The sequence below is a fragment of the Puma concolor genome, chromosome D1 (assembly GCF_028749965.1).
Source record: "Puma concolor isolate L17-30 chromosome D1, mPumCon1.1.hap2, whole genome shotgun sequence".
Lineage (NCBI taxonomy): Eukaryota > Metazoa > Chordata > Mammalia > Carnivora > Felidae > Puma > Puma concolor.
The window spans coordinates 12,215,074-12,231,781 of NC_141676.1; the positions used below are offsets into that span (position 1 = coordinate 12,215,074).

General features: G+C 41.3%; 1 protein-coding gene across 1 annotated transcript in view; it reads left to right on the forward strand.

Moving 5' to 3' along the window:
- The window catches only part of LPXN (leupaxin), a 38,809-nt gene extending 29,331 nt beyond the window's left edge, over positions 1-9,478 (forward strand). Inside the window, exons 8-9 of the mRNA XM_086677336.1 lie at positions 8,191-8,339; positions 8,655-9,478. Of these exons, the coding sequence (XP_086533462.1) occupies positions 8,191-8,339; positions 8,655-8,924 (419 nt within the window). The 3' untranslated portion in view covers positions 8,925-9,478. The remainder of the gene's footprint in view (positions 1-8,190; positions 8,340-8,654) is intronic.
- Positions 9,479-16,708: the final 7,230 nt, after the last annotated feature.

Consider the following 16,708-nt stretch of genomic DNA (forward strand, 5'->3'; position numbering starts at 1 on the left):
TCCTTTTCTCTTATTCCTTATGGGTGTTTCTAATGTAAATCATTCTTTATCATGTTGGTGGTGTTTCAAGAGAGAATGAAAATAGTCCCATGTATCCTGCCCTTCACTGACATAGAGACTCACGTAAATGTCAGGCATGTTATTATGTATATTCCTAACTGTGAATCATTTAACCCCCACTGCAGTCTTGTAAGAATATTTTTATCCTACACGTAATCTAATTATAAATGGAAACACTGAGCCCCGGGAGGGAAAGTAATTTTCTTAAAGTTATACAGCTAGAGCCAAAGAGATGGAATTGAAACTCAGGTCCCATTTGTGCAGGTTCCATGCTTTTTCTACATCATCACAACTGCCGCGTGACATAGACTCGATTCTTCTTCTGCTGTTGGATATCTTCACTTTCTTGGCACCCACAAGGTTCACTTTGTTTGACAATAGACCCAGATACAGTAGCACTGACATAATGCACTAGCAAAGTGCTTTGTAGTAATTTGCTTGTTCACTGAAGCTTGTTCAATGCTCTTCACAAATCATTAGGTATTTCGTTTCCAGGTTGCACTTTAGTTAAGCAGGATTTTTTTTTTTTATTGAGATTTAATCTGAATCATATGAAAGTGTGTCGTGGTAAATTTGTATTGTACTGGTAGCCATAGAGGTATTAGAGTTAGTTGAGTAGAACAGTTAGCAAGTGAGTGCTGCCCACGGATGATTATGATATGGATGGGACACCTGGGTGGCTCAGTCGGTTGAGCATCTGACTTTGGCTCAGGTCATGATCCCACAGTTTGTGGATTTGAACCCCACATTGGGTTCCGTGCTGACAGCTTGGAGCCTGGAGCCTGCTTTGGATTCTGTGTCTCCCTCTCTCTCTCTCTCTGCCCCTCCCCTGTTCATGGTCTATCTCGCTCTGTCTCAAAAATAAATATTAAAAAAACTTAAGATTATGATATGGAGGTTGCCTGAGAGCAGAACAATAGAACACAGGCATATTTCAAGAAGAGACAGAAGTTAGATCCAAGAGAAAATTATCCTATCCATAGGATGACCAGAAAGCACCATGAGGGTAGCTAATAATCACTGTTCTTGACTCCCGCCCCCTCTTAACAGACGAGGTAGATTGGGCTATTTATGACCTTATATATTCACCAGACCACACTTAAAACATTTATTGATACACCTGACAAAAGAAGGCCATTTATTAATCAGATGCTCCTCCTAGCTTATATTTTTGTTTTTATCTTTTGCTTTCTGCAAATGGGTCTCCTGCCATATGGTTGGTCCGTTAATTAGGTGGCATCCGCCTCACCTCGAGTCACATAGTCATACAGAGTTTCTATAATGACAGCTTAACCACTGAGCCTTCCGGGAAATTAAATTCATCTGCATTTTTGTTTCAGTTCAGAAAGTTCCTCTTTAAGGCTCAACTTTCTAAGCTATCAGGCCTTAGCATCCTCCCGTGGGGACCAGATCCTCAGTGCCTGTGTCTTTCTTTTTTAATTGTTCATTATCCAGGCCATGCAGGTGCTCCCTAATTTCCCCTGTGGTTAAGAGCCTCACCAGAGTATAGACACCTCTCTCTCTCTCTGTGACACTTTTAATTGTTAGTGTTTCTCATCCGTCCTCCAGAGGTAATTGGCCCCAGAGAGAGCCTCCAGGAAAGTGACTGCTGAAACTTTCTCAGTTTATTGGATCACTAAATGCGGGGGCATCACAGCAACTTTGGCTGATTGCTTTTGATTCCTCTCCTGAGATTCACCAGAGGCGGTTCCTTCCCTGCTGTGTCATTCTGGAGACCAGCTACCCTGCAAATGCCTAGATGAGGGTCATTCCTAGGTCAGTTGGCATGTCTTAACGATTTTCTCAAGTAACACCCATTTACAGGCAAGTTCAGTTTTGTGTCGCTTGCTTTATGGAGCATCACTGCAAATTCTTGGGCCCCCACCCCAGATCTGCTGAACCAGAAACTTTGGTGGGGGGGGGGGGGGGTGGGGGGGGGTAGGGCCAAGCAAATCTGCATATTGACAAGCTCTCCAGGTGTTGGATGCATGCTGAAGTTTGACAAATACCATGCCACACAAAAGCAAGGATTGCGGGTGCTGGTTTGTTTTCCTTAAATGGTAGGCCTTCCTGCATGCTATTGTCCTTGATCAGACCTAGACATTCTTTGACAAAGTGGGGGGTGGAGGGGAGTAAGCTCTTCTTTGTCTCAGGGCCTTAGAAGAACACAGAACAGCTTATAAAATTATTAGTTTAGATTTTTAGATCTGTAGGCCTCAGAAGTCCATTCAATTGTCCGTACTTCAAAGATAGTATAGCTGAACAAAGCAAGGGATATCAAAAAGTGACCAGAGATAATAGGAAGACTGAAGTTGCATGATTTGGGTCCCAACCCCTGGCTCCTCCTCCTGCCTTTTTGGATCTGGCTGCTAGTAATCAAAATGGGTTCCTAGCAACCGTGTTTCATGGGTGGGCCGCTTTTCAATGCCCTTGCGTACTTTGCTTACCTGTTCTTTTGGCGGGAGTACAGGTAGAGCCCTCATATTTACAAAGCTATTGGGTTATGATATTTGGGCTCAGCTGATACTATCAGTCCCCACACAGAGGTCAAGACTAGGGTGCAGCTAGGGGTGCGACACTGAAGTTAGGCTTTGAAATTAGGCCTAGATTTGGACCTTAGGTCCTCTACTGGCTAGTTCGTTATGTGTGATTTCTCTGAGCTTCCCTTTTCTCACTTGTAAGATGGGAGGGTTGCTGCGAAGACTTTAATTTCAATTAGTACCGTAGGCAGAGCCTTCGGTTGGAACCAGGACAAAGCAGGTGCTGCATAAACAGAGTTGCCAACAGTCACCTTCGTTTTAGGCAGACTCTCCTGATAAATGGTAAGGAGAGCTCCTTTCAGAAAAGTCCACCTATTTATACATAATCTAGTTAGTCCTGGAGAGGCTCTAAATGACACATATTCTGGAGCTGATGGTGTCAATAGTGTAATATCGTTCACATGTCTGCTCATTCAATAAACATTTATTAAGCCACTGCCCTGTGTGTGTCAGGCACTGTTCTAGGTCCTAGGGATACAGTGACAAAAAACACGGTTCCTGCCCTCACGGTGCAGGTGCTCTAGCGAGAGAGACAGACAATAATCAAACTAGCCAACTAATTAACTAACTAACTCTACTTATAAGTCACTTATAACTTTACACGTTAGGACAGTGATAGGGTGCTGTTTGAGATAGGGTACTTGGGTCAGTTGCTCTTTTAAGCAGGTCCCCCCCCCCCTCAGTTAAGTGAAGGCCCAAGCCCTCTGGGAATCTTGGGGAGGTGATTTTCCAAGCAGAGGGAACATATTACTTAAATAGGTGCTTGAAGATGAATTAGTTTGTTATATTTTTCTTTTTTTAATGTAAAGACAGTAAAAAGACAGTGCAGAAATCTTCACTTATAACCGATTACCTTGTTTACCTCATGCAACATAAAAACTAATATTTTTCTTCATTTGTTAATATTTATGCATACATAAGTTAAGTGTACCTAAAATTCCTTCTTTTTCACTTAAGCGTTTCCTCACATGGTTTCATACTTTTATAATAATAAATTTTAATAATATCAATTATTCCATTCAGGCTTTATGTAAACAAATTATAAAAGATTATGTGCTTAAAGATGTTTATTGAAGCTTTATTTGTAGTACCAAATATTGTAAACAACTATGTTCATAATAGTAGGTTACCTCTTGTGTATTAGTAAGGCTGCTATGAATTTCTTTAAACATAACATTTTCTTCTTTTGAATATTTGTATGGATTAATTCCCAGGAGAAAGATATCTATATCTTTTTTTTTTTAAATTCTTGATACGCATTACCAAATATTTTCCCAAAAGAATACTAACATTTAACTTTCTCACCAGGAATATATAAATATGTGACTCACTCCATGTATTTTCCAGTATTGGGTAGACTTACTTAACACTGTTTTTACTACTTAGCTAAAATTAGAAACTAAACTACTAATTAGAAAAAATTAGAACTTTACTTTTTTCTTCTGAATTTCATGGCTTACTAATGTTGAATATATTACTACTAAAAGTGTTTCTTCTTGTGCTATTTGTCTCTTTGTGAGGAGGACTTATTTTATTTTTTATTTATTTATTTATTTAAAATTTTTTTTAACGTTTATTTATTTTTGAGACAGAGAGAGAGACAGAGCATGAACGGGGAGGAGCAGAGAGAGAGGGAGACACAGAATCGGAAGCAGGCTCCAGGCTCTGAGCCATCAGCCCAGAGCCCGACGCGGGGCTCGGACTCACGGACCGCGAGATCGCGAGATCGTGAGATCGTGACCTGAGCTGAAGTCGGACGCTTAACTGGCTGAGCCACCCAGGCGCCCCAAGGAGGACTTATTTTAAGGGGTTTAAAAAAATTAATCACTTTGGGTTTCTCATCCTTCTTTATCCAGACATAGGATGTATAAGACTCAAGCCCAGGGTTTTCCAGCATGAGCCCAACAGTGAAAATGTCCAGTATTAAAGAGAAAGCTCTTACATTTCAACAAATTGATTAAATTTTTTTGTTATGGAAATTGCTTGCTGCCTGGCTTCACCAAGTGTCCGTGTTTCACTGAACTAAAATCCTCTACCCTCTACCCACCTATCTACCCCATTTTCTTGCTGGAATATTTAAAAGCAAATTGTAGAAATCTTGTCACCTCACCATTAAATACTTCAGCATGCATCTGAGAAGGACAGAAGGACTTTTTTTTTTTTTAAACATAACTACTTTTACACTTGATGAAGTTATTAATTCCTCATTATCATTTAAAACCCATATCTAAATTTCTCAGGTTTCTTTTTTTAAATTAATTTATTTAAATTCAAGTTAGTTAATATACAGTGTAGAATTGGCTTCAGGAATAGAGCCTAGTGATTAATCATCACTTATATATAACACCCAGTGCTCATCCTAACAAGTGCCCTCCTTAATGCCCATCACCCATTCAGCCCATTCCCCTCCCCCGCCATCCACCTCCCCTCCAGCAACCCTCAGTTGGTTCTCTGTATTTAAGAGTTTCTTATGGTTAGCCTCTCCCTCTGTTTTTGTCTTATTTTTCCTTCCCTTCCCCTATGATCATCTGTTTTGCTCCTTAAATTTCACATATGAGAGAAATCATATATTTGTCTTTCTCTGACTGACGGATTTCACTTAGCATAATACGCTCTAGTTCTGTCCATGTTGTTGCAGATGGCAAGATTTCATTCTTTCTGATCGCTGAGTAGTATTCCATTGTGGAGATACACACACACACACACACACACACACACACACACACACACACACACATACATATATATAACACATCTTCTTTATCCATTCATCGTTTGATGGGCATTTGGGCTCTTTCCATAATCCAGCTATTGTTGATAGCGCTGCTATAAACATGGGGGTGCATGTGCCCCCTTGAATCAGCATTTTTGTGTCCTTTGGATAAATATCCAGTAGTGCTGGGTCGTAGGATAGTTCTGTTTTTAATATTTTGAGGAATCTCCACACTATTTTCCAGAGTGGCTGTACCAGTTTGCATTTCCACCAATAATGCAAGAGGGTTCCCCTTTCTCCACATCCGTGCCAACATCTGTTGTTCTTGTGTTTTTAATTTTAGCCATTCTGACAGGTGTGAGGTAATAGCCCATTATGATTTTGATTTGTATTTCCCTGATGGTGAGCAATGTTGAGCATCTTTTCACATGTCTGTTAGCCATCTGATGTCTTCTTTGGAAAAGTGTCTATTCATGTCTTCTGCCCATTTCTTCACTGGATTATGTGTTTTTCAGCTGTTGAGTTTGGTAAGTTCTTTATAGATTCTGGATATTAACCCTTTATCCAACATGTTATTTCCAAATATCTTCTCTCATTCCATCCACTGCCTTTCAGTTTTGTTGATTGTTTCCTTTGCTGTGCAGAAGATTTTATCTTGAAATCCCAATAGTTCATTTTTGCTTTTGTTTCTCTTTCCTCTAGTTACTTGTCTCATAAGAAGTTGCTGTGACTGAGGTCTAAGAGGTTGCTGCCCATTTTCTCCCCTAGGATTTTGATGGTTTCCTTTCTCACATTTAGGTCTTTCATCCATTCTGAGTTTATTTTTGTGTATGGTGTAAGAAAGTGGTCCAGTTTCATTCTTCTGCATGTTGCTGTTCTAGATTTCCCAGCACCATTGGCTGAAGAGACTGTCTTTTTTCTGTTGGATACCCTTTCCTACTTCGTAAAGATGAGTTGGCCATACATTTGTGGGTCCACTTCTGTTCCATTAATCTATGAGTCTTTTTTTAAAAGTACCAGTATCTTACTGTCTTGAAGATTACAGCTTTGTAATACAGCTTAAAGTCCAGAATTGTGATGCCTCTAGCTTTGGTTTTCTTTTTCAACATTACTTTGGCTATTTGGGGTCTTTTTTGGTTACCTACACATTTTAGAATAGTTTGTTCTAGCTCTGTGAAGAATGCTGGTGTTATTTTGATAGGGATTGCATTGAACATGTAGATTGCCTTGGGTAGTATAGACATTTTATCAATATTTATTCTTCCAATCCATGAGCGTGGAATGTTTTTCCATTTCTTTGTGCCTTATTCAATTTCTTTCATAAGGTTTCTATAGTTTTCAGCGTACAGATCTTTTATGTTAGATTTCTAAAACACTTCATTTACTTTGTTTATTTGAATCAGTTGGGTCCAAGGAAAGTGTATGCATTGCACTTGATGGTTTTATCTCTCAGAATAAAAATCCTGTAATGATCTTCTCTTCCCTTTTTTATTTTATTTTATTTTTAAATTTTTTTTTCAACATTTATTTATTTTTGGGACAGAGAGAGACAGAGCATGAACGGGGAAGGGGCAGAGAGAGAGGGAGACACGGAATCGGAAACAGGCTCCAGGCTCTGAGCCATCAGCCCAGAGCCTGACGCGGGGCTCGAACTCACGGACCGCGAGATCGTGACCTGGCTGAAGTCAGACGCTTAACCGACTGCGCCACCCAGGCGCCCCTCTTCCCTTTTTTAAATACCACTGGTTTCTTAAGAAACAGGAACCTATGTCTTATTAAATGTTCTTGATTTGACTGGCTGCTTCCTCACAATGTTGTTTAACTTATTTGCTTTTGTCCACCCTCCGCCTATTCTTTTGAGATATATTTGGCAAACATTTTCTTCAGTTTATCCTGTGTTGGCTTTGCCTATGGTACTTCTGGTCATGCACAAGTCATTGATATGGTATTTTTAATGGAGCTAAATTTATTGATGTTTAACTTGCTTTTGATATTTGAGCCATTTTTACCACAGTTTTCTCATTCCTGGTTTAAAGAGGAACCCACTCATTTTTGCTTAAGTCTTTATATTATTACATCTAGAACCTTGCATCCATTTGGAAGTTATTATTTCGTATTACCTTCTTTTTAAATATTAGGCACTTTTCTTCAGGGCCTGTTTTAGGTACTAGAGGGACTTAATGGGACAAGACCAGGGATATCTCATTTCAGAGCTAATGCTCCAACAATGGAGGACAGACCACAAAGATAGTTTCAGATCGTGCTAAATACTAGAAAGATGATTTTTAAAAGAGATGAAGTGAGGGTGCCTGGGTGGCTCAGTCAGTTAAGCTTCTGACTTCAGCTCAGGTCATGATCTCGCAGTTCGTGGGTTCGAGCCCCACGTTGGGCTCTGTGCTGACAGCTCAGAGCCTGGAGCCTGCTTCAGATTCTATGTCTCCCTGTCTCTCTGCCCCTCCCCCACTCATGCTCTGTCTCTTTCTCAAAAAATGAATAAACATTTAAAATAAAAATTTTAAAAATTAAAAAAATGAAGTGATGGATATGGGCTGATGAGAGGCCTCTGTGATAAGGTGGTATCTGAGCTGATTGCTGAATCATAAGGTGAGATGGGCCATGCCAAGTCCTGGGTAGTAAAGGCACGGAGGAGGAATAGACTCTAATACTAACTACTAGGGATAAGCCAGGCACAGCACTAACGCACTCGTCCCCCATTATCTCCTGTATTCTTATAATAAGCCATTGAGGTCAGTATCGATTATTGGCCCCGCTTTGAATATGAGGACACTGGGTTCAGGAAAGCCAAAATCATTGGCTTCTTCTCAGCCTCCCACTTGGCGGAAGGTATCACCCTGCACCTTGATTTTGCCCCTCCAGGCTTTCACGAGAAGGACAAGAAGCCGTACTGCCGGAAGGATTTCTTAGCCATGTTCTCACCCAAGTGTGGTGGCTGCAACCGCCCAGTGTTGGAAAACTACCTTTCAGCCATGGACACCGTCTGGCACCCGGAATGCTTTGTTTGTGGGGTCTGTATACTCACTCACCTGTCGGATTTAGGGAAAGTCGGGAGTCCTCCTCTCTGAGAGGCCAGGACGCCAGCTGGTAAGAGGGTTCACAGCTCGGGGTGAGGGTTTGATGTGAAGCTCAAGGAGGCACAAAACACAGCGCCCCCCGTGGGCGTGTTTGCTCGCGTGCTTTGCAAGCGGGTAATATCCTCGCCTCCATCCACCAGATAGATAACTGGCAGGAATTTTAAGGCTGCGGTTTCACTTTGCTGATGTTCTGTTTCTTGACATCTGCATCCCTTTTCTTTCTCTTCCCCCCCCCCACCCCCACCCCAGGACTGCTTCAGCAGTTTTTCTGCTGGATCCTTCTTTGAACTGGACGGACGTCCCTACTGTGAGCTGCATTACCACCAGCGCCAAGGAACACTGTGCCGCGGGTGCGGGCAGCCCATCACCGGCCGCTGCATCAGTGCCATGGGCCACAAGTTCCATCCTGAGCACTTTGTCTGTGCTTTCTGCCTGACACAGTTGTCAAAGGGTGTCTTCAGGGAGCAGGATGACAAGACCTACTGTCAACCCTGCTTCCACAAACTCTTCCCACTGTAATCTCAGCTGACCCCACGGTCCCCGCAGATGCCCTGTAAAGTTTAAACCAGGAGAGCAAAGAGTGCTCTGTTGTTACCGCTCTTCTCAGTGGGCATAGAGAGAAAGTAAATAGATCTAGAAAGAACCTTCTAGATGTTACATGGCTAGGCTTGCAGTCTTAGGTTTTAGATTTCTAGTCTTTTTTTTTTTTTTTTAAATCGGGTACTTGGATCTAGATCTAAGTCCTGCTGTTAGTGCCTCTGCAGATGCGTCTTCCACATGCACACATTTATTTCACCGCTGGTTTTCTCCCATTCTCACCCCGGGGACGACCCTGCCCATGTCTTCTCTCCTGTGGCCCTCATAACTGGGCCCTTTCACACCTCCCTGGTTTCCCTCTGGGACTCACTTTCCTTTGACCGCTGCATTATCCTTGCTGTCAGCAGTCCTGAGGTCCCTCCCAAGTTCCCTTCATCTCTCTTCAGTATATTTCTCTTTTTCAAGAGGATGTCGGTTTTAACTGGACTACTTTGAGTACCAACATCACTGATAAATAAAACGGCTTTTAGTTTTAATGTCTTGCTGTCATGTTTAGAGATAAACTTCCGCTTCCTGGGTTATATACTAGGTACTATGTGCAATTAAATTCACATCATATCTCTTGTTTACTTCCACACAATAGGCACTTTGTTTTAATCAAAAGAAATTGAAAGGAGGGATTCCTGTTCACTAAGTTTTCTCTTAATCTGGGCCCTTAACATTCATTTCATCTTAGTTTTTGCATTGAGGTGATTGAATCATCTTAAAAGATGGCAAAGCTCCTTAAAATTGTTTTTGTCACTTTGTTCTTGCGGTTTGTGGGTTCAAGCCCCAAGTTGGTCTCTGTGCTCACAGCTCAGAGCCTGGAGCCTGCTTCTCCCTCCCTTTGTTTACCTAAAGTGAAAAAACAGATCTCCACTAGACACTTGAAAATTCTTATTTGCCTATGTATGCATTGCTACAAACTCATAAAATTGTATGTATTAAATACATCCATTTTTTATATCAATTATATCTCAATAAAGCTTTTTTTTTTAAATGAAACATCTTCCTCAACTTCACAGTTCTCTCAAAAAGACAAGATAGCTGTTTTCTCTCTCAAGGAAGTTGCTATGAACGATCTTAGATATTTTCCAGTTTGGATTAGGAAATCCAAGCCCCAAAGACAATCTCCATTTAGTTATTTGTTCCTCTGCAAACTATCATAAGTAAATTTGTGAAAAAGCTTGTCAGCTCTTAAAGAAATCTGACTTTCTCATGCCCTATTTCAAGTAAACTTCAGAATGAGTCCTTCCTCAAAGGAGATATTGATAAGATCTGTACTATGTCTTTCTTACCATGGTCTTAAAATAATTGTGTAATTATTTGAAAAAACAGCAACAATAACAACAACAACCCGGAGTTTAAGTTACTGAGGAAAATTCCTTTATCAGAGGTATTTTTAAAAATAGGACCAATTTATGGGGCCCCTGGGTGGCTCAGTCAGTTAAGTGTCTGACTTCGCCTCAGGTCATGATCTCACGGTCTGTGAGTTCGAGCCCCATGTCTGCCTCTGTGCTGACAGCTCAGAGCCTGGAGCCTGCTTCAGATTCTGTGTCTCCCTCTCTCTCTGCCCCTCCCCTGCTCATGCTCTGTCTCTGTCTCTCAAAAAATAAATAAACATTAAAATTAAAAAAAAAAATAGGACCAATTTAAGGGTCTTTAGACCAATATGGGAAACGACTTCTTAGAGAATGATTCTTGTTAAACTTGATCACATCTGTCTCCTTTGAGGAAATGGATCATCAGGGGGTTTTTGAGAATTAAAAGGAAGTGGTAACGGTTAATAAAATAGGAACTTCAACACATCCATGCTATGTGGGAGGTCATGCAGGGAGCCATCGGGCCTCCTGCCCTGTTTGGTTGAGTACCAGACTAAACAAAGTATTCATTCTCCTTTTAAACATCTTCTTTATAATGTCTGCACCCTATGATGTCACATGCAGGTGTCAATATGACAGTGCTCATGGTTGCCTTGGCAATTTGACAAAATGCACTTGAGGTTTTATCCTTTAAGAAAGAATGTTCAGGTGCTAACACTTTTTTTTTTTTTTTAAGGATTAGCTATTTTGAGATATCAGTAGAATCTGCTATTTAACAACGTCAGAGAACATCCAGTGTTTGCCAGGTGCAATTATGAAATGGACATTTTTGGGGCTCCTGGGTGGCTCAGTTGGTTGGCTGTCCAACTTCAGCTCAGGTCATGGTCTTGTGGTTTGTGCGTTCAAGCCCCAAGTCGGGCTCTGCACTCACAGCTCAGAGCCTGGAGCCTGTTTGGATTCTCTGTCTGCCTCTCTTTCTGCCCCTCCCCTGCTCACACTCTGTCTCTCTCTCTCAAAAATAAATAAATATTTAAAAAAGAGAAATGGACACTTTTTTTTCCTCCTTATCGTGAATATAAGTGGTCATATTTGCTCCAAGAAGAGATGCTGCCTTCAGGGCCAGTGTTTTAGCAGCAAGGAAACCATTCACAAGAAATTTCCCTTAAAAAAAAAAACACACACAAGAGAAATACTATTACTCAAACTGATTCCCTATCTGTTTACTCTTGGTTCTGAGTAACTGCTAGCTTTGAAAAAATAGAATCTGAGGAATAGAGCTTTTCCATCAGTAAGCTCTCTCTCTCTCCATATATATATATATATATATATATATATATATATATATATATACACACACACACACACACATATACATATATATATATATATATATATATATATATATATATATATATACATATACACACACACACACACACACATACATACACACACACATATGAATGAGTGACTGGGAACTCTATTCTCAAAGAGAAATTTCTCAATTTGTTTGGCCAATTATTCTTTGGAATAAGTAATAAAGTCCTCCAAAGTGGAGAACAACAATGATTTTTCCATACAAGTTCCGGCAGTTACTTCAATCTGTGTAGGATGGCCTCCAGCCACATGCTCCCTTTGTCATGACCAGTAGAGGGAGTGAGAGCACTTTTCTCCGACTTTGCGAGTGAAAGTCCTGAGATTCATCCTAACTTGGAGAAGTTTTGGTCATTACTCAGTAATTTTTACTGGAAGAATAGATGATGCAGCTTGGCTTAAGGCAAACCAGATCATTCCTAGAGCTAAGGGCAGGGCTAAAAACACAAGGGCAGTGTGGAAGAGATGTGAATACTTTAAAAGTCTGGGTACCGGTAAGAAGGGGGTGATGAATCTCAAATTTGTAGGACTATACATTCAAAAACAAAAATATTAAAGCATTTCTGACTTTCAAGTGATACAGAAGGGAGGCAAGCAGGTATTTCTAGTGCCCAAAGCAACATGTCTGAGAACTTAACAGAATTCCAAAGGAGAGGAGAGTCAGGAATGATGGGATCATGAGGAACAGGGGACAGAGGCATTGGTTTTCACTGGGCCCCTACAGACACAGCATTAAGAAGCATCAAAAGCAGCCTCAGTCTGGTGATCTTAAAGGTGAGCTCTTCCAGGGGCGCCTGGGTGGCTCAGTCGGTTGAGCGTCCGGCTTTGGCTCAGGTTATGATCTCACAGTTCGTGGGTTCAAGCCCCTCATCGGGCTCTGTGTTGACCGCGTGCTCAGAGCCTGGAGCCTGCTTTGGATTTTGTGTCTCTTTCTCTCTCTGCCCCTCCCCTGCTCATGCTTTGTCTCACTCTGTTTCTCAAAAATAAATAAATGTAAAAAAGAATTTTTAAAAAAACAACATCAAGGGAGCTCTTCCAGCTGAAATAAAGATGAGAAGGAGTGACAGTTTTCTTTAGGGGCAAGTGTCTTGGACATGAACTGGTCCTTACTAAGGGCGGTGGTGGCAGCCACTCACACATGGGGCTGAAAAAGTGACCACCTACCCCCTACACACTTGGGAACAGTGTTGCTAGATGGAACCTGCCATCAGGGCATCAGGTGAGCACTGAGAACCCAGAGGTCGAAGGAGAAATGGAAATCCACTGGGCCCCACTGGATGAGAAAGAAAGACATCTCAGAGAAGAGCTGGGGCTTGAGTTGTCCTTATTGCAAATTTATAACTGCTGGGAGGTGGCAATGTCTCAAATTTATTCTGTAAGAAATGAGACAGTGTATATAAGAGGTTTCTCCTTCCTGGATATGGTAAACCCACAGTACCTAAATTCATTTCCTGTGGGAAGCTATGTCTTAACTGCATTTAGGTTCACAGATCATGGATTCTGGACAATGGCACACACTTCCTGGCACCCTGCTGAGAGATCCTTCTTCCCTCCTATTTTGGATATCACCAAATCTCAACAAACACTGTATTCTAGGAGTAACATTCTTGCCTGGGATAACTACCCTTCTTCCACTGAGAAGATATCTCAGGTCACAAGTGTTGATGGAAAAACTCCTATAGCTCAGCATGAGCAGACCAAGAAATCAAAGAGGACTTTACTTCCTTTGAACTTGACTTAAAGTATATCAACTTAAATGAACTTAATTAAGCCTAAGTTATGTCCTATGACTAGACATAATTGGGAATGTGAAATAGAATGGGAGCACCACACTGTTCTCATCTTTGGTCCAGGTGGTTAGGTGGGGCTGACTTTACCCTTAGCCCCTGGGAGGACACACATCTCAGGCCTGACCAATAAACGTGCTTTGTTCTCCTGGACCAAGGTGATTGGATCAAGAATAGTCATGTGACCCGAGCAAAGCCAATTAGATTTCTCCCCAGGACCTTAGCTGGATTTTTTGTGGGGGAGAAAGGTATTCTCCTTTTGTTGAGAGTCTAGCTGTGAGGATAATAAAAACCCACTGCTGCTGGGAAATATCTTTATGGTCACTTATGAGGAGCCTGCCTGAGAGAAAGAAGCCAACACAGAGGAAAGAATTGCTGAGTCATGAAGAGATAGAGTCTTCTTTTTTTGAGCCACTCAATCCTACAATATTAACACCTTCACCCCAGACTGAGAAGTTATGTGAGCAAATAAAACCTCTTTTTTTTGCTTCAACTGATTTGAGTTGGAATTATGTCACTGAAGAATTGTGTAAGAAGAACAGGCATATTCTCTCCTTTATAGACTTACAGTATTGTGAAATAATAAATGAATGAACAAATAAACTCAGCAGTGGCCCATTATTTACCACAGTAAAACTACTAGACAAAAATCTGGTATTCCCAATGCTTTTTACATTAGAGCACCATGAAACACTTTGCATTTTAAGTCTGAGGCATCCTGTAGATAGCTCATATACTTAAAATACAAACTTTTTGTTCCTGTAACAATTTGTTAATAAAGTTGAGGTGTATGTGTCAATATCTCTAAGGGAGAGGAGAGAGAGGAGGGTGCTGTCACTCTTTAAGATGAAAAAATGTGTTGGAAATCACGTTAAATGTGCTGCTTTATCTAATGCTCATCCACAGAGAACTATTACATCTTTAATGTTATTGTAATGCTGTGTATTTGTAAGGAAACATAGTTTCAGAAAAAATCTTGCTGTTTTACTTGCAAACAAAGAAAAACATTTAGAAAATTTTAAGACAATTGGATTTACCTGCATCGTGAAAGTTGGTCCTTGAAAAAAAATTGGGTTTACAAGAGCCTGAGGAAGAGAAAGAAAACACTTATAGTGATTCTGAGAGAAGATCTTAGGGACGCCTTTCAGTGCTTTGGAGGTTGAGGGTGATGAGTTTCATTATGTGCAATGAAACTTGGAAAATAGGACTTGCCCGCTCCAGGTGCTCTTGCATTTTTCAGACATGAGTTAAGAAATATTAGAGGCTCAAAATGAAGTGAGGAGCTTGGAAGGAGAGGTTTTCCTAAAATAATCTGAAAAAATTTGAAAGGCAGGGAAAGTGGGAGGGGAGAAAATGATAAGATATGTGAGAGAACTCTTGAGTTAGGCAAGGTGAAATTTCCAGAGCCTCCAGCAAAGGAAGAAAGATGGGTGAGAAGAAGGTGATATACAACACTCTCTGTGAGGACAAGAAAGGCAGTGGGGATTGGGGTGGGGAGTCTGCCACTCAGCTCCAGGGGAAGCTATTGCTTATCTTGGAGTGTCTCTGAGCTTGGGTTTTGCTAGAAGTGGACCCCGAGACCAGGATTTGTGTGCAATAGTCTATTTAGGAGGGGACCTCTGGATGTACAGGTAGGAGAATGGAAAAAAGGGGAGAGCAAAGGGAAGCAGGCCTGTTCAGTGTGCATTGACGAATAGGTTACTCTGTTGGAAGATGGAGCTCAGCGTTCTTGAGGATGTCTGGAATTTATGGGAGGACATATGGGATGTCAGTCAATAAATACCCCGGCCCCACCTCTGCCTCCTTTAGCCTGCCCTGTTTGCAAGCAGGACATGCTTCTGTGGCCAAAGAAAACCCTTCGTCTAAGTCACAGGTGCTTGAAAGCTTTCAGGAAGCATCAGCGTGTGCCTAGCAGCCAGTGCCAACAGTAGGGCTGGGTAACTCACAACATCTCTTGGGGAAAGTTATGGAGGGGTTAGTATATAAGCAAAAAGTCATTAGAAAGTTCTTCCAGTCACTGCTAATCATAATACATTGAAGCAACACATTTGTTTGCAATGCTTTAAAATATTCCCTGCTCTGGGAAGCTTAATGCATTTCACCTATTGGGTGATTGAGGGGATTGAGGAAGAGAGTGGACGATGATTATTATTTCCACTTTACCTGTGGGAAAAATGATCAATTTACATGAATAGGCCAAGATCACTCAATTTTAGTGATAACACTAGTACCAGACTAAAGTTTGCCTCATCTCTGCCTGGGACGCTGTCTTTTAGGCTCGACACCAACAATGTAAAGCCTATCTCAGAAGTGTGGCCCAGGTGGTAAATTTTCAAGTGACAAGTAAGGGCACCGGGGCAGGAAAGTTGTCCACTGCTGTAGCCTAGGCTGTTTGTGATTAGAGGATCAAGAACAGCCTTCGCACCAGACAAATCAAAGTTCAAATGTTGATTCTTCCACTTACAAAGTGTGTAAACCTTGGTTAAGCCACTTATCGTCTCCAAACCTGTTTCATAATAGGCCTAATTAGGTAATAATACCTCCCACATGAGTTTGCCATGAGGATTAACCAAGATAATAAGTGAGAAAGGCTTTGTAAGGCTCCCAAAACCGAACATAAAAGGCACTGACAAAATAGTCCGGGAGATATGTGAAGAAGTCAACATGGCTTCCGTCTCTAACATTGCCATGGAGACTGTGAAACTGTAGCAGGCTCTTAGTTGTTTTTGTATGATTTTAGAAATCTTTTTTAAGGCTCAGGATGAAATCGATGGAACTGAAAATGCTGGGAGATTAGAAGAGCTTGAATTGGAGCCCATAATCTTCCTTTGCAGCAACATATTGGCAAAGCAATGCTCACAAGTGAGTGAGCGTGGCACAGGAAATCCATCCAGTTAGCTGCCTGCCACAGATAGGAAACAGCTAACCTGGGTTAAGGAAGCAGAGCCACAGAGAGGAAGCTCAGGAACCTTCCAATGTTATGATTTTCACTGCCTGTCAATGGCCTAATCATCAGTCAAGGGAAATTCCCAGGAAAATCCTTATCATCATTATTACTTGTATCGGTCTGCTAGGGCTACCATAACAAAACACCAGACCGGGTGACTTAAACAATAGAAATGTATTTTCTCACAGTTCTGGGGGCTAGAACTCCAAGATCAAGGGGTCAGTAGGTTTGGTTTCTCCCGAGGCCTCCTCTCTCTTTGGCTTTCAGATGGCCACTTTCTCACTGTGTCCTCACATC